Raw genomic sequence first — 27,796 nt, forward strand, 5'->3', positions numbered from 1 at the left:
ACTGTACAGGTTAAAAGGCATCCAAAACTGAGACTGGTAGATCATTTTACAGAAAAAGACTTTATGACAAAGTATAGGAAGGCCTGGCTTGAAGGATATGGATTACACAGAACAAATGCTTCTAAGTTAGGAAATAATAATAGAATTAAATCTGCTTTTGTGAACTTAACCGACCTCTCTAGACATTTATATTATGGCAGCTGTCAAATATTATGACATTTCTTCCACAGTATAGGAAGACTTGGTCATTTAGGCTTTTCGGAAACAGAGATTTCAAGGCTAGTTCCTGGAAGGTTATTTCCTACTTATTGTAGGTTCATGGTGTGTTTCTCCTCTTCCCCTACCTGTTTCCCCTCTAGTTCCATTCCCAACCAGGGTATAGTTACACAATACAGTAGGTAGACTGGGAACAGGATATTCACCTAAGTATCCTCGGCTGAGGAATTTGTACAAAGAATTTCTAGCTCTGTGACTTTGTATATTCACAAAGCTTATAACTTAAAATGATTCAGAAAATTAATATAAAGTGACTTTTTCCACAGATTAATAAAAAGCTGAGGGGAAAGATGGTTCATTGGTTTTGGTGCCGGTGAGCCTGTATGTCTACATTTCTGATGAGCAATTTGTTTGTATTTTCTAGTGTAAACTCATCTGTTGTCCAGACCTTTAGTTTGACTTTCTAAATTTACAAATCAAAATTAATTTGAATTAATATTCAGTAGTAAAATGAACAGAGCAATGTCCTTCTCAAAATCAGATTTTACAACATTTAGGGATTACTTTAGCTGAATTAAAAGCTAACAGTTTCTAATTTTCTGTTTTCCATACTTTGTTTATATATAAATTTTATAAAACACTCTTCTGTGATGAGACAGGATAATGATGTAAGAGCAGGAATCAGGCAGAAAAATAAAAACTAGCACTTACTTTGAGAACAGTGTGGACTGAGTGCTGGCATTAGAAGTCTATCTACATGATGTGCAAACTCCAAATTGACTGTGAATTCAGACAATAATAATAAAGTAACATCTCATTAAAGTACTTTTTTAGTATGGAAGTGATGGGGCAGATTAACAGCACCAGGTGCATTTTTATAAAACCTTTCATTTGATTAGATTTACAGTAATCATAGAATTTGTGATTTAATTATTAGGAAAATTATCTCTTTTTGTGAATACCTGGGTTTTGTACATCATACACTTAAAAATTAGCGATTGAATCATCTCACCGTAAATACTAAAGGTATCCCCAGTGCCAACTGCAGTACATTTGAGCTAAATCTGTACTTCTTTGTTAGCTGGAGTTATAACTTTTCAATTAAATTCTATCATCTATAGGAAGCCAAGGCAGCTGTAGAAGAGACAAGAGCCCTGCGAAGTAGGATTCATCTTGCAGAAGCTGCACAAAGGCAGGCTTGTGGGATGGAGATGGACTATGAAGAAGTAATTCGCCTATTAGAAGCTGAAATTGTGGAGCTGAAGGCTCAGCTCGCTGATCATTCTGGCCAAAGTAAAGTAAGAAAAGCAGTCGCCTGTTGTAGTTACCATGGTTTCCTTGCTGTTGTCATGTATCTTGTTTTCATTTTCTTTTCATCTGCTTTTCTAAAGTAGGTCACTGTTTGTCTTGTATTATCCAATAACTGGAATGATGCGTGGTGAAAGGGGTAATGTGAAGTGTGTGAGTCTTCCTTTATCCAGATATCTTTGGGCTGGAAAATAGGAGCTAGAAGCATATGTGGGCCATAGGTTAAAATGGCACATCCCAAGCATTAAAGCACGGAATAGTTTCCAGACTGCAGATATATTGTCTTTAAAGATTATATGTATATATGTACGCTTCTGCATTAATGTAACAATGGCCTTCATATTTTTGGTTCTGTTGGGCAAATAATAACAATATGACATCCAGTGCTGTTCTTAAGGAAATTTAGATTTAATCCAACCTGGGATTCTCTGATCCTGTGAAGATAATCATTTAAATGCTACTAACGGTATCCTGCCAAAAACACCTTTTTTTTTTTTTTCTGAGCCTCATATTTTAAAACCACTTCATCTCCAATGAGGCATTTCAAAAGACGCTAAGAAATAAAATATTTGAGGCACTTTCAAATTTTTCCCCATAATTGCGGATCCATTTTCTGTACACAGTCTCAGTAAGTGCAAGCAGGTTGGCATTTGTGTTTACCTCCTTTTACTCATGAAAAATGGCTGTGCACATAAATTGATGAAGAAAATCTACTGAAATGTTGCCTTATTTCCTCATGAGAATTAATTCAGCATTACAGGGTATTAAAGGTAAAACTGAGCTATGGTATCCAAGCTTACGAAGAAGCAACATAGCAAGTATGTTTAGCCCCTGGGGAGGAATTCCTCTCATCTAGTTGTGAGTGTGTGTGATGAGGTGAATCACCCCCTAGAAGTTCTTCTTTCTGAACATCCCAGTGAGATGCCCCACCTTTTATGTCAGGTATTTTTGAAGAACTGTTTGTCAACATTTTAAGAAATTCAGAGCATGTGGGTTGCTTTCTTAGAGATTTGTTTCTGAGCTGCTAGCTTGAATTCCTGAAATTGAGTGAGCACTTGTGTATCTGAGTTGAGACTTGATTCTCTGCATTTCTTATTCAAAAGAAGCAGTGTCAAGTAGGTACCAACTCTATCGTATACTCTTGAGTATAAAAGAGTGAGGTCCCTCTGACAGCTTACCAGCTCCTTCTCCGATAGTGGGCAGCAGGATTACCAAAGAAAGGTGTTTTAATCAACAGATTCTTCGACATTCAGAGTGATCATGACTCTGCTGCTTTGTGCAGGGTATACAAACAAATGTGTGCACTCATTTGCTTCAAGTAAAGATAATTACTGGGTATTGGTGAGTTTTTTATAAGTTTGGTGATAGGTAGTGGGCTTTCAGAAAAGATCACCTACAGTGATGTAAAAGTTTTTTAATGATAGTGATATTTTCTTAATTTTGGGGAGTATTTTGGTCTAGATCTTCTGTTCAGCAGACAGCGTAAGCTAAACAAGCAAGCCCATATGCACATGAAAACTTCAATTGTGGTCCTCTCACACAAACAGTGCCAGGAATTCAAGCTGAAACCTTCAGCCTCCAGAACTTGATCTGGTGGGACTTACATTCTCTGTAGCTGAAGTACAGAGGGATGCATGGCACTGATCAGTAGGTTACAGAAGTAGAGAAATCCTAGGGCGTCATTTTCTCCGAGATATGCCATAATTGCTCTGTTGGCCAAAGGATGCACAGCTGCAAACTAGCGGACCGCATTTGTTCGCATACGGGCTATTTATGCCACCCTGCTGACCGATACTGTCACTGTCAGGTAGGTATTTTTTGATCCATTCATGAATCAGTTCAAGCTGTCCGAAGTTTCAGCCCTATCACTGTTGTTAGATGCCAGTTTCAACCTTTATATCATTTGCCAAAATCCGTTGCAGTTTGGGAGCTGATTTACTCGCAGGTCAGGCATACCTGCCTCAAGAGCAGCTATGTTTTTCAGAAATGTAGAGAAGAGTGTGTCTTTAAACATTTCAGACACCCATTTCAATTCACACCATGTATCTATGTGAGCCATGAGAGAGAATTATTAAAATAAAAGCCTTAAAATATCTTTCCCAGGATAACATCCAAGACTTGAGAAAGAGAGTTACAGTGCTCGACTGCCAGCTGAGGAAATCAGAATCAGCTAGGAAGACCTTTGAGGTGGCTGCTGAAAAATTGCTACAATTTGTAGAGGTAACTTTGCCTTTCATTTCTACCAATATTTTGTTTGGAAAAGTTTTGTGTTGATGTTCTGAGGAATAAACATAGTAAACTGACTATAAACTAGTTTGCAGAGTTCCTTTCAGTACTAGAAATAAAGAGCATGTGTAAGTAAGTGTACAGATCCATGTAGGAATTTACTTTATCTTTGTTTTGCTATAGACTAAACAAATGAAACTGATCAGATAATTTTTTTCCTCTTAATTTTTCACAGACTCATATAAATTTCTCTGAAATTTCCCAGACAAAAAATGCAGAAAAAGTAATATTTGATAATATTTTGAAATGTTATGAAACAAAAAAGTTATGTTATTTTATTTTCATTTAAAGGGGTTATAATATTTAGGGGTTTACTTTAAAACTTCTAGCTGTGAGAGAGTAGAATAATTACAAATCAAATTCCCCACACTCAAATCGAACATTAAATTATAAGGTATTAACTTTTTGACTGTGTTGATTTATAAACTGTTAACTTCTTGACTGTGGCCAACAGGTTGTGCATGAAATTCTTTCAGATAACTCTACTTCCTCAACAGTTTTAAGGTAATGAAGTGACATAGTTTTTAATGTTGAAATGGCAATATTAATATTGAAAAAACCTACTATTGTTTCAAAGTCTCCAAATACTGTTTTATAGCTATTTTTGTTACGTTTTTGCTGTATGTTTGAGTGTCATTTTATTGGAGGAGAGGGAATGGCATGAATTAAAAGGAGTGTGGCCAGCAGATCAAGAGAGGTTATCTTCCCCCTCTGCTCTGCCCTAGTGAGGTCACACTTGGAGTACTGTCTCCAATTTTGGGCCCCCCAGTTTACGAAGGACAGGGAGCTGCTGGAGCAAGGCCAGCGCAGAGCTGCCAAGGTGCTCAGGGGCTGGAGCATCTCCCTTGTGAGGAAAGGCTGAGAGACCTGGGTCTGTTCAGCCTGGAGAAGAGAAGGCTGAAGGGGGGATCTCATAAGTGCTTATAAATATCTGATGGGCGGGTGTCAGGGCGATGGGGCTGGGCTCTTTTCAGTGGTGCCCAACGCCAGGCCAAGGGGCCACGGGCACAAGCTGGAACACGGGAAGCTCCACCTGAACATGAGGACAAACCCCTTCCCTGTGCGGGTGCCAGAGCAGGGGCACAGGCTGCCCAGAGAGGCTGTGGGGTCCCTTCCCTGGAGACATTCACACCCCGCCTGGACGCGGCCCTGTGCCCCTGCTCTGGGGGTGCCTGCTCCAGCAGGGATTCTGTGAATTATAAATTAGGCTTTCAGGATACAGCTGCATTAAATACCTCAGAATTAAAAAGCAGTTAGTTATTACATAGCTATGGTTGCTTGAATGTTTCCATGAAGTAATTATAATGTGCTACAGATTAGTTAAAAGTGCAAGGAACCTTAACAGTGGGTTATAATTTTTTTTACTATTACTGTTTTTTAGATTTGCCCAAGTGGTATTGCATCATCATTAAGCATATAAATAAATTTACAATGTAGATCCATTTAAGTTTTATTACTTTTCTTGTTTCAAAAGGTACCTAGGAATATTCAGCAAGATTTAGAGCAGCCTTTGGTCCTTCAGAATATTACAATGATTGAGCCTATATACCCCAAATAGTGTTCCATTAACATTTATGCAACAGTAAAGTTGTTTGGTCTCTCTCCTGCCAACTTTTTCAGTGAAGCTCTCAAGGAAATCAAATATATTTAAGTGAAGTTACCCGGAACTTTATTTCAAAAAAATCGGCAGGATCTGGTCAGCTGTTACATTGGAGATGTCTGTGTTCTCATATGCTAAATCCTAATCAATTAAATGCACTTCCCATTGGCACTGCACAAGAGTGATGTTGCATGTTTTATGAAGTTCGTAGACTTTATTTTAGTAAATGGTTTGAAGTATAAAACACAAAGCTGAGGTGACTGACTCACTAGCAGCATAGAAGATAAGAACTGGGTCCCTAAAGCAGTGTCCCTTCATAAATGCTAATATCAAACTTACTTTTAAGTAAGTTACTTTCCTGACACCCACTGAGTTCTCCACACTAGATTTTGAGACATGAATGTTGTTTGAATTGAACTTTCCTAGTACCTTTATTGCACAGACAGAACTGCTACTGAGGCAAATTCATCAGTTTGGTAGTATGAATCTGTCTAGTTCATACAGTAAGACCAAAACCAATCTAGAAACGCAAGTTACATTATTAAAAGTAACAATTTCTTTTATGCTCTTTCAAATAAACACCATTTTTTTGTTCTCTTAGTGACAGAAGAACAACATTGTCTACTAAAGCATGGTTGGGAAGGATTGGACCAACTGTCACAACAGCTCTTGCAGCAGAAGCCAGAGACCTCGCCAAGTCTGTCCGTGCCATTTTGGAAGTAGATTGTGAGTGAGTGTGTGCGTCTTTGTGTGCGTGTCTGCACGTACACACACACAAGTACTTCCTTTCTTCCACCCAGCGTTGCAGCTTTAGCATCTTGCTTGCTAATGGAGAGTAGTGTGTTTCAGGAGTCTCCGTGTGGGGCTTTTTCCAAATGCAGGAAAAGGATCCTGCGCAGAGGTTCTGTTTGGGTTGAGTTAGGACTGTGGGGTAGGTAAGGGGTCCAGAGCCCGCTGTTTCTCAGAATGCTGGAAGACCTACAAACCCAGGAAAAGGGCTCCTGCTGCTAAGGGCCTCGTTTTTCTAACCCTAACCGTTACCCTAACCTAAACTTACCCTGCCCACAGTCAGAAGCTTCTCCTACAGTTGGACTCTTCATATGGTGATTTGGCCACTTTCCTGTTGTGTGCTTCACCCAGCAGAATTTGTCCACTGTATCATTTTTTCATTTCATTTCTTTCCAAGATTACAGAGCTGCCTTAATTCTGGCTGCTTAAGATTTAGGCAGTACTTTGTAGGACTGATACAGAATGTGGAACGAGGGAAAACTAGTATCTGTCTGGAATTAGAAGCTGTTTTCCCTATTAATACCCTAAAACAGTAAGTGCATTTCCTCCTTAACTTTAAGCAGATATCCCAGGGTAGTTTATTGCATGCATTTTACCAGTGTCAAATGGGTGTAATAATAATAATGACCTTATTTAAGTAAGTTGGGTATATTTTCTAATTCACTTAAGGCTACGGAATAAACGATAGTGAGACCTTTACAGAAAAGATAGAGTAAACAAAGAGCAAAAAAGTAAATTAAATAAATCTTTAACAAACAGTGTTTTCAATTATAATGAAGTCACAGAACATTTTTTTGGATCATAAATACTCTTCCAGGAAAATGCATCAGGTATTTCCTTCTATTATTTCTGATAGCATGTATATGTTGTTTATTAATTGTCGGTTGAAAATTTCTTCTGTTTATGTTCAGCCAAAGCAAGGAGTTTTGTTCCTCTTTTACTCTTCTTTTACTAGCTCTTAATAAGAATATGGTTGTTTGCTAAATCAAGAAAATATTTATTCTTCTAAGGTTTAACCTGGGAGTGGGTAGACATTTCTGAAAAGACCTAATAATTCAGAGAGATTCAATACATTTCATCCCATTCTAGAAGGCTTGGCCAGGCAAGTGATAAGTTCTATGCAAGCTGAAATTAGTCGCCTGTTACAGAGTGCAGTAAAGCCAATGGCTGGTACTGGAGACTTCAGTGATTTGCTGCCACAGAGCAGATCATTTAGAGAATGGTCAGTGGATTCAATTTTTTCTTTTCACTTTTGTTCTTCTGTTTCCCCTGCCTTTTGCAGGGTCTTTACTTTCGGGGTCATCAACAGCTTTTATCTAACACAGACCTCACGACAGGAAAAATGGAAGTGTAATATTAGGAAGTTATTTTAGTTCTGTTAATAGCATTCATCAGTCTTCCAAAAACAATACACCGAGGACTTTCTGTAGTTCAAGATCATCTTGCTCTAAACATTAGGAGGAAGAAGTCAGAAGTAAGCATCACATGGGATTATAAAGACTTGTGTTTTCTTGTCTCAAAAGACATCACCCGAAACTTATTGGAATATTTCCATTGACCTTGATGGGATTTAAACCAAAGTGGTGAATGCAGTCTGAGTCAACAGGGTTTTAGAATATAAGCTTTAATAACTCAGATACAGATCTTTTTTCCAAGATGCAAAGGATGCATCAGAGTGAGAAGGTTTCTCCAAATCTTTAGAAATTCAGAGCATTATTGTTAAGGATTTTTAAAAGTGAGTTTTGAAGTCAGGAAATGCCCTTGAGGAAACAAATCCTCCAGAGCTTTTAAATCTGGTATCGGTTCATCAGCAAAAAGACAGATATTTTTATTTAAAATTGGATGTGAATGGGCAGATTAAATCATTCATAGCACCGGAGGACAGTGCAGGGTCAGTGTCAGTTCAGCAGCACCTTCATCAAATTATAATTAGAATATGAAGTTATTCCAGAGTGTGGGGTTTCTTGTCCTGGAAAAATTAAAGCAGAAAATTAATGCTAAAATGAGGAATATAAAGATTTCCAGAATCATGTAAAACTACCAGAATTTCCTGACTATTATGCTCTATTTTCATATGGGAATGTTTACAAAATGTTATTCTGCTGAATTTACATGAACATGTATCAAATAGTGTCTTAATGAAGAGTTTATTGCTGTAGGGAGTGAATGTAGCCTGCAGTTTCATTTGGAGATACGTGTATATCCTCAGGTCATCAACAGAAATCTCTTTCCATTGGTAAAAATTATGCTAGTTCATGACCAATTACTGTAATAAACTGCATGCAGTTGGAAATCTAAGAAACAACTGGGGCTTACTGTACGATTCCTGGTTCAGATCATCGAAATGATGCTATATTTTGATCATATTTACCCATAGTTGAGCAGACATGTCAGTTCTAATCCAGCTTAGCTGGACTGATTTGTTAAAATAAAACAGAAATGGCCTGACACATTACAGGAGTTTTTGGAAACCTGGTGAATTACGATTGACAAAAATCATGGTATCAAAGATTTTAATATCCTTTTTACATTGCTTGGGGATTAATTTAGAAAGGGGCCAGATAGATATGTATGTTGAGGGAATGTTTCAAGATACAAAAAATGTCTTATTTGACGTTATTTATGCAACACTTACCTATTAAATCACTCTATGGAGAAAAAAGCAAGGTCGGAAGATAATAAAATTGTTCGGAAGTGTCCAGAATATTAGAACTAGAGTGACTCTGGTGGCCAGGAGAGGAGATAATTGGTTTTCCACCACTGACAATGGTAGAGTTTTGTCACACTGAGTTGTTTCTATCACACTACGCAGGAAATCGTGCGAGGAAAACTTTTAGTTCTAAATGCAGCTGAATTCTAACATGTGCTTGTGTCAAACGTAATAGGTAGGATACACGCTGGAAAGCTCTGGAGCCATAATAGGGATCCATTTTATGAACCTGAAAGTTAAAAATAGCACTGCAGAGGATTTAAAGATTGAACGTCATCCTTCCGAGTTCATACTGATCTGGAGAGTATTACACATAGATTTGGGCTCTGACGAGCTTGTGTACGAGATTAAAGCTTTAAAGCTCACTCTTTCTCTAAAAAAAAAAAAAAAAAAGGCAGTTAAGGCAGACTAACCGTTTAATAGCATGCTGCCTGCAGTCCTCTGTGCCAGATTCTCACAAAATGTTTCCCATGTGATCCTCAGTTTTCTTGCAGATGGGCTGTCATAAAAAGGGGGCTCTCGTGTATGTAGCACTTCATAAATATCATACATCAAAGAAAAAAGCATAATAGACATTACTTTGCAGACTAAAGGCTTCCCTTTTTCCAGAAAGATGTCCACAACTTAATAATTTGTTCATAAAATCTTAGAGAATTGGAGTGGCTATTTTTGAGGTTGCTAAGTGGATAAAAATGCATAGCTGGGCAACTGTCATGATATATTTTACCTTCTGAGTAGATCTTCTCTTTCAGTATTTGCTTCATTTTGTACAACACGAAGTAAAGGAGCCCTAACAGAAATACTTTTTAGATTCATTTACAACACCTGTGAAACAAAGTCGAGGTGCAAGGCATGATTGTGGAGTGTTCTTCCCAAGGAAAACTGCTTCCCTTGTTAAATATCATCCTTGCCATCCAGGTCAAAATGACATATTTATGAATTAGCCACACAAACTGTCCTCCTCCTGGGTGATAACGTGGCATTTTGCCTGAGAAGAGGTTTCAAGGAGTTCAGTGTATTCCTGAAAACCTCCAAGTACATATTGCCTTGTGATAATGCTGCAGATCAGTTTTCAGCTTTGCAGGTTGAGCGACAGCTCTGTGAAGTCAGTTTGGCAATTCTTCAAGCGAGGGCTCTGTCTAAAAAAGAAAAGAAAAACCAGCCAACTTGTTTTCCAGTGCTTACTACTACAGGAGCCTCAAGATCCAGAAATACAAATAAGAAAGTTATAAACAGAATAATCAAGCTCATCCTTTGAAAGATTCATCCTTCATCTTCCTGAAAGACTGTAAGCTATTTTTAGAAACTAAGTCCTGAGAGGCCTTTTTGTTTTGTAGAATGCAAGCATCTTCTGAAGACATAAAGAAAATTGCTTTCATCATACAAAGGACAATAATGCCTCAGTGAAAGAACTGTAGCATTTTAATGTAGTAGCTGGCTGCACTGAGTAGATCATATGGTGCAAATCATGCTAAAAAAAATTGAGAAAGCATTTTCTTCTTTTTCTATTACATAATTAGAAAAGAAATACAGTTGGTACTAGTAATGGCTAAAATCTGATTAACCCTGGTACATACTTATCTCTTGATAAAATAGCAGGCAATCAGCATTTTGAGATGTGCGCTAGCATAATGCAGCTTTCACGTATTTTGACTGCTAATTTCCTCACTCCGCCTCGGAAATCTCTATCCAAAAATACAACCTTGCTCTTGTTGATATAATCCCGCTCATCAGTATCCATTAAGTGCTACGAAGCCTGCTTCCCTGCTCGGCAGGAACTCAAGCAGTACATCTTCAACTATTTTTTCCCATCGTGTTCCTTTAATCTGTTGTCAGCCTGGGATGTGACACATGGCGATCATGCTGAAGTTCACTAAAATCATCTCCAAATTAACACAGTTTCCAAAAATCCTACTTACCTTACTGATATTGATCTTGCTAGTTGGTCGCAGTAGCCATTATACATCTGACTGTGAAGATCCTACAGGCAGAAGTTTAGTTGCCCAGTTTTTGTATTCATTTTCCTTGAAGGGTGACTATCTCTAAAAAGGCAGCAATAGAAGCTCTGGTGGTCAGCATCCATTAGTGCTTGTTCTCTTGATAGTTGCTTTTGATTTTTGGACCACAAAGTCTTACATCTTAAGCATCAAAAGCTGAAATACGGAATCTCTCCGTTTCTTCGGTAGGGTTTTTTTAACTGTATTATGGTCAGTTGCCGAAAGCATTGCGTATTCAGCAGTGTTAGTTGTCCCTTCCCATTCTTTTGACAGTGTTGGTGGAAGAACGTTATGAGGTAGAGTGGAAAGTCTTCAAAATAATAATTTTGCTATTCTGAGAAGAACTAATATTGTTAAGGGATCTTGTTTCTTTTATTCTTTTGTTATTACAACAAAATTTTTATTACAACAGAATTAAAGCCATGTATGTTATTACTATTTTGTTCTTGAAATTAAATGTGCAACAGTGCTCTAATTTTGTACAGGCTGTAGCGCATCAGAAGAGTTCTGAAAAAGTAAGCATGGGCTGTTCCCTCCCCCCCCTTTTTGGTTTAGGCTGTGCATCAAAATCCAGATGTAACTGGGTAGGGCATACCCTGGCTAACATGACTTTTGTTAACTGGGATAGGGGTATTAAGTATGCATTTGCAGAGGCCGAATAACAAAATGTGAGTCTTCTGTTGACCCCAAGAATATTGCCTGATTGCTGGTGTATGCTGAAACTCATGCTGCTAAGTCTTTTTATATTTTTAGTATCAGAAAGAGAAAATTGTTTCCTGAAAGATCATCTTTCTGGGGACAATGCTGCATTGGGAGGATAGCACACCCTTAATATTCTTTCAGCTAATAACCTAGAACTGTACCTTTTCTTCCTTACTGGAAGAGCTGCTTGTCAAGGAGCAGCATAGTGATAACTAGAGAGATAACTCTGTGTGTTCATTGTTCTGGCAAGGCCATAAATGTTTCAGTGAATTACTGAAATCAGAAATAGAAGAGACCTATTAAATAATACAATGTATATTCTGAACGCATCTGGACAGGTCCCCTTTTTAATAGTTTTTGACTAGTAAAAGAGGTAAATCTTAAATTCAGTGCTGTATGCTTTAAAGATGAAGAGGTTATGTTTGTCAATTAAGTGTTTCCTGAGACAGTACTTCCATTAGAAAATACGAATTTGGTGAAATTGGAAGTTTCAAAGGAATAATATGTTTTTAACAAAAAGAGGTGAGTTTTCCCAAAAGACAAGTTATCAACTGTTTTATCCAGTGGAAAATTTCAGTTTTACTAGTCCCTGAAGGTTGAAGAATTTTTCCTCAACCAAAAATATTTAATGGGAAGGTTAATTTAACTTCTGTAGAAAGTAATAATATTACCTTATTAAAGGAACTTTTTACTGTTGAATCTTTTCTGAGTAGGCATTTAAAAAAAAAAAAAAAGATAAATCCCAGAATGACATTGGTGATTTTGGAATGTGAGCTGCTGTCCTGGTTTCCACTGGGATAGGAGTTAATTTTCTTCCTAGTAGCTAGTACAGTGCTGTCTTTTGGATTTAGTGTGAGAATAATGTTGACAACACACTGATATTTTAGTTGTTGCTAAGAGGTGCTTATACTAAATCAAGGACTTTTCAGCTTCCCACTCTCTGGCAGGGGCACAGGGAGCTGGGAGGGGGCACAGCCAGGACAGCTGGTCCCAACTGATGAAAGGGATATTCCGTACCATATGACGTCACGCCCAGTATATAAACTGGGGGCAGTTGGCCGGGGGGCAGTATCGCTGCTCGGGGACGGGCTGGGCATCGGTCGGCGGGTGGTGAGAGGTTCATCACTTGGCTTTCCTGGGTTTTGTTCCTCTCTCTCCCTTTTTTTTTTTCATTTTCACTATAATTTTTAATTTTTCTTTTATTTTATTACGATTGTTAAATGGTTCTTGCCTCAACCCTCAAGTTTTCTCACTTCTACTCTTCCGATTCTCTCCCCCACCCCGCTGGGGCGGGGTAGGGTGAGCAAGTGGCTGTGTGGTGCTTAGTTGCCAGCTGGGGTTAAACCATGACATCTGGTCATCAGCAGCTCCTTCTGCTTGCTGAATTTTGAGCTCATGGGGACTGATATCTTTTGCCACAAAATTCTGGCACTGAATCCTCATGTAGTATCTTGGCATTATACCAAATGGTGTCAACTTCTCAAGAACAATGCTCCAAAATACATTTGTTCTTACACAAGAGCAGGAGTAGGTGTGCCTGTGGCATGTCTTCCTGGCTTCCACTGACTTCTGAAGTCAACAGGAGACATAAAACCTCTTTCTTATATAGTAGAAGCATCTCCCAGTTGTCTTGAATTTATAATTTAGTTACCTTCTTGTTTGCTCAGTCTCATCTTGTAGAGACAACATAGAGTGAGACACAATAGAGCAAGAGAGGAGCTTCATGCTGCTGCTGAATGCATCGCTTGATTTAGTCTCTGTGGGGCACTGGTTTTCTGGTTTCCACCTCTGCTCAACGGAAAACTCCATAGGAACTGGGAGCAGCTGTCTTCCAATTCAACATGTGCCCTGGGCCGTAGGTCCCTGCTATCAAGCACACACTGTGAGTGAGTGACACAGTGCAGAAACAGTGGCTACTACACAGTTTGTCCAAAACTTAAACTTAAGGTAGCAAGAAATTGTAATATTATTTTTTATTAAATTACAGAGTACCCACATTCCTTTCCTGATCTGAAAACTTTTTGCTGTTGCAACAAGGGAATATAGTTTGGGAATTGAAATAAACTTATAGTAATTTTCCTTTTACATCTTCCATGATGTAATCTGAGAATAAACTTGACTTAATTTTAATTGTTCCAATACATAGCATCAAATACACATGAGATGAGAAGTGGACCCCTTTTGCCCTGTAATACAGAGATTGCTGAACTTTTGCCTCATTCTGAAAATGAGAAGGTTTTGTTAAAAAAACAGCTTATCAGCAACTCTTTATATACACTACAAATAAATGAAAAGGTGAACAACTTACAGACTTTGAGAAAAATTGAAATTCAGAGTTGCATAACAGGGAAAATAGTTTCTATAATTCTCAGGAAAAAAGTCCAAATGTGTTTAATACAAATTTACAAGGACACAATCTGGAATTTAAAAGCTTGTTCTACATATCTGTTTACTGCAGGAAGACTTTGAATTTTCTGCAGATCATTTAAATTTCCAATTTTGCCTCCATGGTAAATGAGAATGAAGAGTTGTGATTTTGACAGTGTACCTCATACTGTAATTCCAAAAGGAAAATCTATCTAAGAATTTTAAAAAGTTTCATTGCAACAGAAAGGAAGCCTTCCACTTGAGAAATGTAATAGTGTGCAGTCCTTCAAATCTTCCCAATTTAAATTAAATTGAGTGTGCATGGATAGTAAATTAAAAATGGAGCACTAGACCTGTGAGACAAGTCCATTCTTCAGTCTGTAAATCTAAGATCATCTGCTTTATTTCCATCATTTGTACACCTTGATTAGAATTATCCCCATTTTAAGGAAGCAGCAGGCTCGCTCGTTCCTGGGAGGGAGCGAAAGGCAAGGACTTAACAGAAGTCTCCTGAGTTAAATAACAATTTTATTTTTCTGACTAGGTGTCATAGCAATATTTCTTCATGGAAAGTAATCTACTATTACTAGAATCTGTTACAATATAGATGATGTTCTTCTGCATTCTTAGATAAATGTCAAGTTCGTTAGTGATTTATAAAAATACGTTGTTTCTGTTTTATCGTTACTGTATGTTGTATTTATGCAGCGCATGGTCATTGAACAACAATGTCAGTTGGTGCCTTGACTGTGGAACAATGTCAAGTAGCACCTTCACACTGTCTCTTACCCTCTTGAAGGCTTCCATTAGAGAAGGAGAATGCCTAATGAGGAAGCAGACTTAAGAACGGAGACAGCCAGCGTAGGGTCTGTTGAGGTTTCCTGAAAGAGTTTTGCTGGTTCTGGATTCTTGCAATTTTAATTGTAATTGTTATCTTTTGGTACTGTGTGTTTGATGCTATGTGTCAGTGCTGTGTACTTGACCCGAATTACATTTTTAATGCATGGTTATCCACATATTTCAGAGTAATTTAGAATTACAGCTGTGGTTTCCAAGCTGTAGTTTGTCAACAGCCGCTGAACTCTTATAACTGATTTACAACTTGTTTACAGAAACTTAGCATTTTTACACTCTTTTCAAGGACAAGATTCATTATGATGATCTATGAGTATTTTTGAGGGTGGGTAGTGATGCCTGACTCAAAACAATTTGCAGTCACTGAGCTATAGCATCACTGCTGAAATAGCGACGTTTAAGTACATACCTGTGCTTAAAAGCAGTGCCTATAATGTTACATAAATAAGGCCAGTGAAGCCAAATCAAGGTGGAATGATTTATTAGAAAGGTAGTAGACAGCAAAAAAACTTTCACAGTTTCACCTTTCGCTGTGTTTTTGTTGTTGTTTTTAGTTTTGGGTTTAGTATTATTATTGGGGTGTGAGTTCAGGTGCTATCTGACAAGCCTAAAAAACATACTATAAAGCCTATTTCTTTTGCCAGGATTGGTTTGGTTTTACAACAAATACTTGGAAGGAGGCAAGAGAAGAGTTGTTCAGCACATAATATAAGTAAATTATTTCTGTGAACACAAGACACAAAAATGCCTTGCAAATGGGAAGCAGAAGCAATGTCTGTGCGTAATGTAAATTACACAAAAGCTCAGAAAACTAGCACTCAGATGGTACTTTGCCATCAAGGAATCAGAAAAGCTTTGGCTAAAAAGTACCTCCAGCAATTAGGTTGTTCATCCACCTGCCTCCAGCCACATGAATTATATCTGCATTAGTCCAAACAGGTATTTGTCTGGCACATTCCACAGCTTCTGTAGGCTAACTATTTCCATCCTTAATTATTTTCACCATTAGAAAGCTTTTCCTTTGGCCTAAATCCTCCTCATTGCAACTTAAGCCCATTACTACTTGTCTTCATCCCTACAGTTATTGAAAACACCCTACTGCTTTCCTCTTTATGGCAGCTTTTAACATATTGGAAGACCATATCGTGTCTCCACTCCATTTTCTGTTCCCCAAAATAAACTGAGTAATACCAGTCTGCTCAGTTTTTCCTTACAGAGCATGCCTCTTAGCCATTTCATCACCCTTGCATTTCTCGGAATTCCCTCCAAGTCACCAAAATTGTATTTGAGTTCTGTAGCTGAGACCTTCCAGTGGGAGACAGAAATGGAAGAAGTTTGTTCGCTGTAAGATGTAGCACGCCAGCTCTGAAGTCCCCAAATGGTGTTCCCTCCCCCTGACAGAGCTTCATGTTCCTGATTCGTATGAAGTTCAGGCTTTCCTGTACTTCCAGAGCCTGTTCTGCTGAACCAAAGGCCACCTAGACATACCCAGCTTGTTTTGTGCAGCTGATTATTTGCACCTATGGTAGCACTTTGCTTTTGTCATTATTGAACTACACCCTATTTATTTCATACATTTGATCCAGTTAGTCAAGCTCTCACAAAATTCTAATCCTGTTTTTCAATGACATTGCAAAGAAATGTCTGTTTACAAAGGGTTTTAAATCCTGAATTATCCCTGAACTCTCCTGACGTGGACTAAAACAACGTTTTGTTGAATGTGAGAGAGGAATGCCATCGTTTTCACCTAACTGGTCTTACTTGTGGGTACTGTTACTGGACCTAGGAATTAAACGCCACTTGTTTAATTGGATGGCTGAGAATCCGAGCATTACAGCTTGTAATTATGTACAAGCAGAGAGGCTAGATAAAAGGTGACACTAATAAAGATGGGATAATTTTATAGCCTGATCAAATAAAAAAATATATTTCAAGTACCAATTATTAACAAGTTGCTAGCTAACTTATTGGTGATTGAGCATGTCTGTTAGGCCCAATGTTTCACAGCAAGGAAAAAGACAATTCAATGTCTAAAGCCTGTATTTAAGACAGTTCTTTAGTATGACCTAGATTTCAGAACTCTGTTGTAGCTGCTAGAAAAGCAATTTATTCTCTCTCCATTCAGTTACCTTTAATGAGAAAAGATGAGTCAGGTTTTGAATAGGCACTGTCTGTACTGACTTTCAAATCAAAACATTTTAATAATGAAAAACAAGTAAGTGATATTATACCTTAAAATGCAGATGAGCTAACAAGATTAGTGCAGTCTCATTAGGTTAATTTCCAGCATCTCTGAAGGAAGACTTCATTAAAGAGCAGACCTTTAAAAGTCTATGGATTCATTTAGTTCATACTGTGACCCCACTATGAAAAAAATTAATTGACTTTGTCCCTCTTCCCATACAAGTTGTACTTGTTCTTGGTAACTATGGAGACTGAAGCCAAAACTCTCCAGAATCAATGATTTTACTGGATGGTAAATACTTCCTAAATTGTCCCTCTAATAATTTCTGTTGACATAATGTTTAGAATTTTAGTGCATTAATCCTGAATTACAGTATGATGTTTTGACATGGGGGGGGGGCGAAAATCCTTCCAAATTTTGTAGCATGGAGATGCAGCTTGCTCACTGTCAGAGGAGACACAGAGGTGAGACGGGAATTGAAGGCTGAGATCCCGGTCCCAGACCAGCTCAAGCTGAAGCTGAAGTCTCAAGCTGAAGGCTGCCCTGCCTCCTCTTCCGATTTGCAAGCCCAGGTCAGAGAGAGCCGGCTGCTTATCGGGAGAGGGGGGTGCGCCCCGTCTCTGTGTGGGTACGTGCGTATGCACGCCACTCGGGGAGCGACGCCCGTTCTCTCTGGTACCAAAAACCAAAGTAACCCCTACTGTATGGAGCTCAGCCAAGGAGCTGTGCGCACTTTTGCGCAGCCAGTGCTGAGCTGAGTTGCTGTGGCTACGCGACGGTGAGCATCCTGAGGGAGCTGGATTCAAGCTGGCAGGGGGAAGGAGCGGGCCTTTGTTTCGAATATCAATGTATGCTAAAGCTATCAGTGCTCATCTTGTCTAAGAGGGTTGGTATGCTTTTCTGTCAGTTCCTTCAGTTGTCACATTCTTTCACTTTTTTTCAGTAGGTAGGAGTGAGAAGCTGAGGGCTAGCAGAGTTACTTAGACATATATGGCGCACAAGTGTGATAATTTCAGTGGAAAGAAGTACAGAGACCGTTGATTGCCAAGAATGATATGGGAAGCTTTTTAAAAGTACATTTTAAGGAGAATTTGCAAGAGTAAAACGTAATTGCTGGGTGCTCATGAAGGAGACCTAAATGAGGTGCAAAATGTACGTAAGTCTCACACTAGATGATGTATTGCCTCATGCCATACAGCGTATGTATCATTAACTGGGAGTTAAGGATGGAGATCTGGCTTTGCCTTAGCAATTGCTACGGGTATTATATTTGAATCCTTTGCAGTTAAGGTAAAATAACGTATGCTGAGTTAGGCACATGGTGGATTTTTTTTTTCTTCAGATTTATAACAAAAAAAGGGAAGGTATCTATCCGAGTTTCGAAGAACTTTTGATGTTATTTATAAAATATACTGGCTTTAAAGTCACGTCTTCCTGTAAATAAAACCCTTCTTTCACTTATGTGTAGCTACAGCGGTTTTTGTAACAGGCTAAAAGGATATCTTGTATTAATGTGTTTGTACAATTCTTGCTTCAAAAGGAAAAAGTACTGCTTTGGTCTGGACTTACTGAGCAATGAGCTCAGCAGAGAGTAGTTCTGTGTCTCTCGGTTGTGGGTGGTTTATGCCAGCCCCCTGCGCAATTTAATTTCATCATCAGTGCAAAAAAAGTAAGATATTACTTAGCAAGAAAGGCATATCATGTAATACTATTGCTTTTTACATCTCAGACAATATCTGATCAATTCTAATTTTAGACAGTCATTTTAATTTGTTACTGATGAATGCTTTCTAATTAAACTTATATTTAACAATCACATGCGTCAGTGAGCAATGCGAGATGACAGTGATGGAAGTGGGTGCATAGCACAATAGATGGTGACAAGAGAATTGATCCAGTAAGGAAGGGAGGAGACGGATGAATTCCGGAACAGAGAGTAATCAGGGGAGTGAGAGAGTAGGGAAACTGAGGAAGAAGTAAATGGTTTAGAGCTGGGCCGTACAGCGAAGTGTTCCAGGCTATTCCTAATTACCTAGTCCTGGTGGTGAGTTCCCTGTGTGCAGAGGCTCGTCTTTCTGGAATAAGAGTGTGTTCCTCCACATTCTTTTAATCAGCTGGAAGAGGATCGTACCAATTCAGAACAAGAATGCCCTCAAGAGAGTACTTACTTGTATGAATTTAACTTTCTTCAGCCTACGTGGCACCTGTGTAGAATTCCCCAGTTATGGACCATTTCTCTAATTTTATATTAAATAATGTGTTTCCTGTCTTGTCTTCAGCAGTTTGAGATTTGTAGGCATAAACAAAATTAATTTCAAATTAACTTATGCAAATATTCCTCAGAAATTAGTTTGTAAGTGTAGTGTATTCAGTCAGCAATGGAAATAACACATTCTTGACCCGTTGCAGACAGACAGCATCACGGCAACAGTCAATACTGGAAGGCTGTAGAAAAAAGCCTGCAATTAATTCCTTTTTTAAAAGCTGAATGAGACTGAAAAAAATGTAATGGGGTACATGCTTACCATTTTGGAGACCTTATCAGGGAGTGCTGCTACCTATATGATCCTCGGGTACTGTATTTCTCTTGCTGTGTCACTAAGACTCTGGTTTTGGAGCCTTTAACATTAAAATAAAACACCTTTGAGTTGGCAGACTAAAGCAGGTGGGAGCCACTAGAGGATAAGGAGCACTGGTATGTTATTTTGCAGCCTTCTCTGTGGAAGAGGGAGATTTCTGCATTCTGCAGTTTTCTGATTTTCTGCATTGTCTCCACCTTAGCACAGATTCTTCAACGACAATAAACAAAAGAATTGGGGGGGGAGGGGGGTGGTCACTGCATTCTTATGTATTTTCACTGGACAGCCAGTAGCATTTTAGTAAGAACCAGTGTAACTGTCAGATAATCAGTATGTTAAATGTATTTTCAAAAGCAAATAATATGAGCCAGTAGATGCAAAACTCAATGTTTGGTCAGAATGAGCTAGTCTTAAACGCCTCTCTGCTTTCACTATCCCCTGCCTTTGAGGGCTTACGCTTCCCTGACCGAGTGACTAGACGAATGTTCTACATTCGTGGCCAAAATAGCTGTAACGTTGAAGGACATACTGCTTAATGGCATCCTCGGCTCCTCAAAATCAGTTGTGGAACTTCTGTCAGATGTGTGGTATTACCTGGTTTACCTCCAGGCTAAGAGGAGGATTTATCCAAAAGTTGATGTTTTATTGGTGGTTTGTTGGTTTTTTGTTGTCAGTTGCTGGTGGCTTATTTACCTTCCCTGGTCTCACAGAAGCCTGTCTCTTCTCCAGGGTACCTTAGAAGAACAGCTTCTACTCGGGGAAGCAGACAGCTTGGCACTTCATTTGCTGTATTCTTCCCATTCCCTTTAAAAGTCAGAATGTTTTCTAGTAATGTTGTTGTGAAGTACGTTCTGCAAGCTCCGGTGACTTCTGCCGCTGCTCTGTAATTGGTCGTACACATTCGGTTGCCACCAGGCAGAAGAAAGTATTTTATTGCCCTTGTTAAGTGTGTTGTGCTTATGTTTTACTTTCACTACTAACCTCCTGCATGGCTAAAAATGAGCATCAGGTAGACTGTTTGCTTCTCATTTTAATAACAGTCTAAATTGTTTGGATGCTACAGTACCTAAAACTTCTGTTTGAAAGGATATTATTAGCCTTTATTTGAAAAATATGTAGGTTTGGGGTTTTGTTGTATTTCCAACATTCATTTTCTGAAAAGGGACATTTTTTTAAAGTAATGTTTCCAGAAGATAATTCTTTATCCATCCTGAAGAGAGACAGCAGCAGCCTCATTGCTCGGGTGAAAGGTAGCTCTCGCTTGTTTCTGAAGAACTTAAGTGCACGCGCTGGCAGGGTTTGTTCTGAATTTGGATTTCTGGGTTACGTCAGCTGGGCGAGCAACACGTCTTCAGCAACGGCTGATCGCATGCACCGATCAAGGCCATGCTTCGCTCCTTAAATTACTCAGTTGTTCATACATTACAATTCCTGTTGTATCCATGCTGTTTCATTAACTGTTCCAAGTTATTCATGGACGAGTATTAGAATAGAAGAAAAATATTTCTAACAGTTTGTAATTTCAGAATTACCGTAAAGATCTTGAAGTTGGTCATATAATCCTGCAGCACAAGAAGCAAACTATGACTCCTGTTCAAAATTGTAACTTGATATGGTGCAATTGTTTTAGTAAGAGATTAATGAGTCTGCCAGCATAGACGGGTCACTATCTTATCATTAACAGGAAATGGGAAAACACAAGGTCATCTTTCACCATGCCCTGAATATCCAAAGTAAGAAAAATACTTCTCCTTTCTAGGAACAAGGCTGAAGGGAGACAAGCCAATCTGCCAACCATGCTCTAAATTAGCGTACATTTCAGTTGCTAGTATTTCCCAGATGTCTGCACTTGAAAACTACTTACTCCAGCTTTGTTTTATTAAATTACCACCAACAAAAGCAAAAGAATAATTTCTTTAAAATGGAATTTGATATGTGAAAGAAAGGAATGGAATGCCCCCTTAGCAGAGTATTATTCATAAAATGAAACACGTTTGTGGGAAGAGCCCTTGAAATAGTCTGCAGAATAAAGTGGCACACAAGCAAATGCCAGAAGTGCACACTCACTCCTGAAAGCTGTTCTTCTGAACCTGATGTTTTATACTTAATTCACAAATAAGCAGGAACATACAGTATATAGCACTGACAGCCTCAGAAAATAAAGGGCCATTTTATGCCTGCACCCCATTGAACAGAGTCAACAAAGAAGGCTGGATATTTCTCCACAGATTATTGCTTTAGCTGTGTTCAATTGCATGACTCACAGAGGCGTTTCTGCTGGTCTCACATCATATGATACCTCTAGTCTCGTGTCTGGGCTATTCCCATGTTCCAGGAGCACTCAGGAGTCCAAGACCAGATAACTTAGAGGCAGCAAGTCAGATTTGCAGCCCTCTGTCCTCTGCACTGCATGGATAGCTCAAAGAGAAGAGCCAAAGGCAGTTGGGATCTTAACTAAGCAATTTTGCATTATTATTGAGGCCACGTGAGGAAGGCTTAAGTGTTGGTAAGAGCTGAACGGGTGGATATTAAAGAGAGATCAGAATTCAAAAACTCATTTATCAAGCTAACAGAGAAAACTGTTTATAATGTCCTTTAGCAAATCTTCGATATCAGAAATACTTTTAACGGGTAATTTCTACTTCTGCAAAAACTTCTGAATTTTGGAGTATCACAATATTAAATATAAGTAAATCACTAGGAGGTAAATAAGGGGTAGTTCTGAGCTAGGTCATGCTCTTCCTTAAAAACATATAGCTGGAAAAGTCAAGCATAAGTAAAAGGATATGTAAAAAAGACATCCTTATTTCTGTTGTTGGTTAAAGAATACATTCATTGTGAAACCGAATACTAATACTATGTGGCTTTTGAATCCCAGATAGCTATTGCATCCCTTAAGCTTGATACTTCATATTAATTCCAGACAAAGTGGTTTAATGATACGGCCACAAGATTGTTTAGCCTTGACAGGAAACGAGCTGTAGCCAGACGTCCTTTTTATGGTGGATGAAAAGCTGTGAACAGTGCTGGGAAGAAGTTTGTGTTTCACAAAAGAGTTTTGAGGGTGAGCTTACGCCTCCGGTAGGCACCTATCCCTAAGCAGTCTCTGCAAATTCATCAGTAATGTTTGTGTGACTGCGTGTAATGGAAGCAGGGTTTTAAAGTCTGGCCTTAAGGCCAACATAGAGCACTTCAGGACATACTTATCTTTATGCATCTAAACAGTCCCACTTTCTCCAAATCTAGGTAAAATCCTAGTGAACAGTAAATTTTTAACTAGTTCTTACTATAGGCTCTAAATCTCTCATGTCTTTTGAGTAATTTTGTCAGAAAATAAGAAAAGTAAACCATTTTGGACTGCAGTATTTAGATGTTAGGGAAATAACTGTCAGTTTTGAGTCAACTGAATATTCATGCTGTGGTATCTGCTTTTATTAGTTTCATCTGCTGACCTCTACATTCCTTTTTGTTTAATATTTTTTAACTGACTTATTGGAGGGGGAAAAAACCCCCACTACATTAATGCACAGTTTCTAGGTTTGATAACTGCCCAGTGAAATGGGGGTTTTTCCTAATTTCTGTATTTCCCCCTTCCTTTAGGGACATGCTTTGATCATGCTGCGGGCAGCTTTTATTGCAGGGAGGCTGTGCTGAAGCACGAGGGACGGTGTATGCATTCTGCCTTGGAAACAATGGGCACAATCTTCAACATCTATCGCTTCATACAAGTTTATCATTTGGGCTGAGGTTTATCTTCCTACTTACTGCAACCAACCAAGTATCAATGCTGGTACATGTTTTTTGTCCTGTTAACCCAAGGAAGTGATAAAGATAGGCGAGAACCACGCTTTATCAAGTATCAGGAAAATTTTGTTTGCCCTAGGGTTTCATTCCCTTTCTGCTTTATATAATGTTAGCTTTACAACAGTGGCTATCACAGCAGGCATCTTGCAGCTGAGGACGTAAACAGTCACCAGGGATACTGCCTTGCTGCTCTGTGACCAGCTGCAGCGCTACTGGTAGACAAACAACAGCAAGTGGTTTGTTGTTTTTCACATAGAATTATAGAAATCTCCTTTGCATTAACCCTAAATAAATGCATATAATGGTAGGTTATAATGTATTTTGGCTAACATGCACCCTCTCAGGAGACTATTCTATTTGGACTGTATTCCACTTCTTTTGCATGCATAATTACTTTTGCAGTTTTAACTTTTTTTACCTTGCAAAAGATGAATAATCACAAATATTTGAATAGAGAGAAGCTTGTATTTTCTACTGAAAATACTTCTAGATATTGTAAATTGTAATTTTTTAAGATGATATATGCCGACAACTGCAGCTGAGATGTATTATTTATGAAGTTTCATCAAAGACTGTAGCAATTCACAGAAGAAATGATAAATATGTAGGAAACCTAAGACTTCTGGAGTTCATATAGACTAAATCCTTTATCTTTTAGACTATTTCCCACTCTTTGAGGTTCTTTGCCTCCCATTTATTCCAGGTGAGAGCTTAGCAGGCTTTCAAAGCAAGACCTAGGACAGGCAACAAATCTGACCCTGGAGGGTGTGAAAAAGTAGAGCACTAGGAAGTAGATCAACTTATGAATGATTCATGGACAAAGTGAGCTTGAAGGAAGCAAAGATGATGTCTAGGGAAATACGATGCAAAACATGAGAGCCTCCTGGCTACCATGGGAAATACTGAGAAATATAAGTACAAATCTAACAGTGAAGGAAAGAGTAAAGGGAACAGCAGTGAAAAACTAGCGGAGAAAGAGTAAAAGTGGATAATAAAGGCATTAAAAACCCTGCAGGTGTAGGTGGAATTTTGAAACATGTAAGGAGTGGATAGGATATAGTCTAATGCATTTAAAGTCAAACAGGCAAATAAAGCTGTGGAGATATCTCCAGAGTTTCATTTCTAGGTGACAAATGTATTCAGTGTTTTCAAAAAGCGTGGTCTTCATGGTTAAGAAAAGAACGCAGAGCATCAGTTATTGCTACCTATGTATCGCTCTTCATTTAGAAGGGAAAAAAAAGATATAAGTTGATCAAATTACTAGTGAAAAAAGTGTATTTATCACTGATGAATGAAGCAGGTGAAGTAAGGGATCCATGTGAGCACAGAGGAGATGCTGAGGTTTTATTCATAACTAAGCAAGTCCGTTATCATTTATTGTGGTGCACGCGGGAGTGGGGAGAGGCCACGGCAGGTGGAAGCAACTGAATGTTGACTCCTATTGCTATTTAAATCATTAGAAAATATCCATGTTAAATAAAGGTCTCATCTTTTGTGGGAGAGGGAGGAAGAACTAGTGATCATGTCTAGCATATTTATAACTTAAAACATCCTTTTCTTCCTTCTTTCATAGGAATCAGAGCCTGAAAATTGTTAGGAAGCGACTACCTTGTATTTAGAGAGAAGTAGCTGTGGTTTATTCTCTCTCAAAGGTAGTAGGTGGCGTGTTTTGAGGAACAGATTGTATAGATCTGTGCTAAACTGAAAATGGAAGAAGCCTGAGATAAGTGACTAATATGGGGTAAAAGTGAAAGGAGAAAATTAATCCAACGTGCTTTTTGCTTTTCAAGCTGTACTAAACAGTGTTATGGTGCTGGTCTGCAGTTACCAGTTCTCAAGTTTCTGAATTCTGGAGTTTCGGTAGACCGACTTGTTGCTCCTCACTTGGTGCCTACAGGTATAGTTACTTCTCAGCTGGTTTGTACCTGCTTCCCTGCGCCAAGCCATGATTCAGTAGCTGTAATGAACTCTGTGTGTCTTTGGGACCTGAAGTTATCCCTTTCCAGGTTTTTAAGAAGGAAGGACCACACTAGGGAAAAGGTGTGATGATGGAAGAAAAGAAAACGAGCCTTTTAAGAAAGAACTTCCAAAGAAATGTCTGTGTGCACTGAGGGCATGCCTTGGTATGAAGCAGCTTTCAAAGATCATATGGTGCGTGCAGTCCAGCACATTTTCCAAATAAAAGTTTTCAATCTAAAGCAGGCTCACAGATGGTTCTAATGAGCTGGTCTTTGAGATATACTGTGGCTTGAACAAAAATAGTTTAACTCCTAAGACACTAACATTTCGAGATGACTTTCAAGCTAAAGCACTTGCAGAACAAATTTTCATGCATATTTTAATTGTATGTATATTTCCGGTCTGCAAAAAAGGGAGGTTTTTCAGGACCTTGCACTTTCCTTCATTATGTTACAGCATAGTATCACAAAATCATGCATCAGGAGTGTTTTTGCACATTGACTGATGCCTTTTTCCCCCAGCACTTTTCAAACTCTACAAGCATTTGGTTTTGAACAAATAGTAATAAAGAAGGTAGACATTTCCCATGAAAAATTAATTTTAAAAGTGATATAGTATAGTACCCTACTAATAGTATTACTCGTCATTCTCATGGACGGGACTTACAAAGTCCACGGTTGAGTTTTAAAGATGAGCGTGACTGGAAATTACAAAAGGGGAAAAGAGCACAGTTTCTTAGTGCACATAAACCTGGCGCCCTTTCAGAATTAATATGTTCATTTATGCTAAACTTCCCAGTATGACATACTTCAACTCTGAGAAACATTACTGTACGTCACAAAATCAAGCAATGCGTTCAGTAAATTAACCTTTGTCAGGATATGTAGACAGAGATAAGTATACATACAAATATCTGTACATATTTTCTCTGAACCTGGCTCTAAGTGCCTTGGCATCCGTGTTTAAATTCCCAAAGAATTATGCATAAACACAAAAGTTGGTGATAAACCAAAGAGCAGAGGGTTTCATTCTGCCCAGACTTCTACCTCATACGGTTATTAGCATCTGTATGAGGCAGCTGTCAAAACAGGCCACAGGCACGGCGGGTTTTTTGGTCACTTCATATAGGTGTAAATTACAAGAAAAAGTTCAAAAATAATTAACTGCTACGCTCTAATTTGACCAGACTGTCAGCTTCTGCAAAAGAAATGCTGCTCCTGGAAGTATCATCAGATGGTTTATAGCTTTGTAGCACAGCAAATATTTCTTAAATTGTATTGTTTATGTTATTATCTATTGCAAAACCAGCAAGAATTCATTTATAATCTGTTTATGACATGGTTTGAAATGACAGCGTTCTGACTTACACCACTTCAAACCTATGTTTCTGTCACCTATGCTTTGAGAGACATCTTATTTCTTCATTTCATCCTAGGTCTGCCTTATGGATGGGAAGAAGCTTATACAGCAGATGGAATCAAATACTTTATCAAGTGAGTAGTTCCAGGCGAAACGGGTCAGAGTTAAAATAAAACCACATCAAACTAAACACCCTTTTAAACCTAGAATTAATGGAAAAATGAGTAAAATAGCAAAAGCTGTCATATGTTTTATATACATCTTTATTACCAACATCACTTTTTCTTTTCTGGTTTTCGTTACTTCACTGTCCAGAGGGTCCTAGGGGGCTTAGTCACAAATCCAGGTGAAATTTAGTGAGAACGGTGTCTCTGCGCCCTTCAGATATCTTTGACAACCCTAGTCTACAATGCTGAGAACTTCCCCAGTTACGTTTCACCCTAGAATGGGCCCAGGAGATAAGAAAAAAAAAATCTCAGCCTTTAAATAGTTTACAAGTATAAATATCTATTTTAAAAATGCCCTTATATTTTGGGGAAGTGGAAGAATTCTTAGAATTCTTTTAGATTTTTAGAAGGGAATGCTCTGGTTTCAGCTAAATCTAAAGTTACTGATAGGGTTTTTTTGACATTGTATCCTGCTCCCTTGTGGGAATAAGTTATTCTGTCGCTGCAAGAGGGTGGACTGAAAGCATTTAGTTATATTTATAAAATGATCAAGAGAATTCCAACTGCCTTACCATTCATTTAGGAGAAAAGTGATTATAGCCTAGACTTTACACTTAAGATGCTAAATGGAGGCTTACTAACCTGTGTATCAGAAAATTGCCCTTTCACGGTATCGCTGTCTGCAGGCTAAGCAACGTTTGTTCCAGTGATGATGCCCCTGAAGCTGCACTGGGTGCGAAAGCCTTCTCTTATATTCTGCATGTCCTGCACATACACGATTTTCTGTTCTTGATTTCTACCCTATGAAAATTATACCTACGGTTTCCATAGGGTTTGCTTTCTACATTTTCAAGAGGTTGCCAAAGATAAAGCCGTACTATTCATAGCTGGCTTATGAGAAATACTTATATTA

The 27,796-nt window shown here is 38.5% G+C and overlaps 1 protein-coding gene across 11 annotated transcripts in view; it reads left to right on the forward strand.

The window, feature by feature from the left end:
• The window catches only part of STXBP4 (syntaxin binding protein 4), a 78,614-nt gene that overhangs the window by 31,707 nt on the left and 19,111 nt on the right, over positions 1 to 27,796 (forward strand). For 9 of the 11 annotated variants that reach the window (XR_010375426.1, XM_064467027.1, XM_064467030.1 and 6 more), the window contains 5 exons: positions 1,338 to 1,514; positions 3,628 to 3,744; positions 4,265 to 4,314; positions 6,012 to 6,136; positions 26,793 to 26,850. Coding sequence is in view for 10 of the 11 variants with exons in the window: in XM_064467027.1 (XP_064323097.1) it covers positions 1,338 to 1,514; positions 3,628 to 3,744; positions 4,265 to 4,314; positions 6,012 to 6,136; positions 26,793 to 26,850 (527 nt within the window). In the remaining variant the exon portion in view is untranslated. Of the gene's footprint in view, positions 1 to 1,337; positions 1,515 to 3,627; positions 3,745 to 4,264; positions 4,315 to 6,011; positions 6,141 to 26,792; positions 26,851 to 27,796 lie in introns of all 11 variants that reach the window. The other 2 variants (XM_064467029.1, XM_064467032.1) reach the window with 2 other exon arrangements.

This window comes from Phalacrocorax carbo, chromosome 16 (genome assembly GCF_963921805.1).
Source record: "Phalacrocorax carbo chromosome 16, bPhaCar2.1, whole genome shotgun sequence".
Lineage (NCBI taxonomy): Eukaryota > Metazoa > Chordata > Aves > Suliformes > Phalacrocoracidae > Phalacrocorax > Phalacrocorax carbo.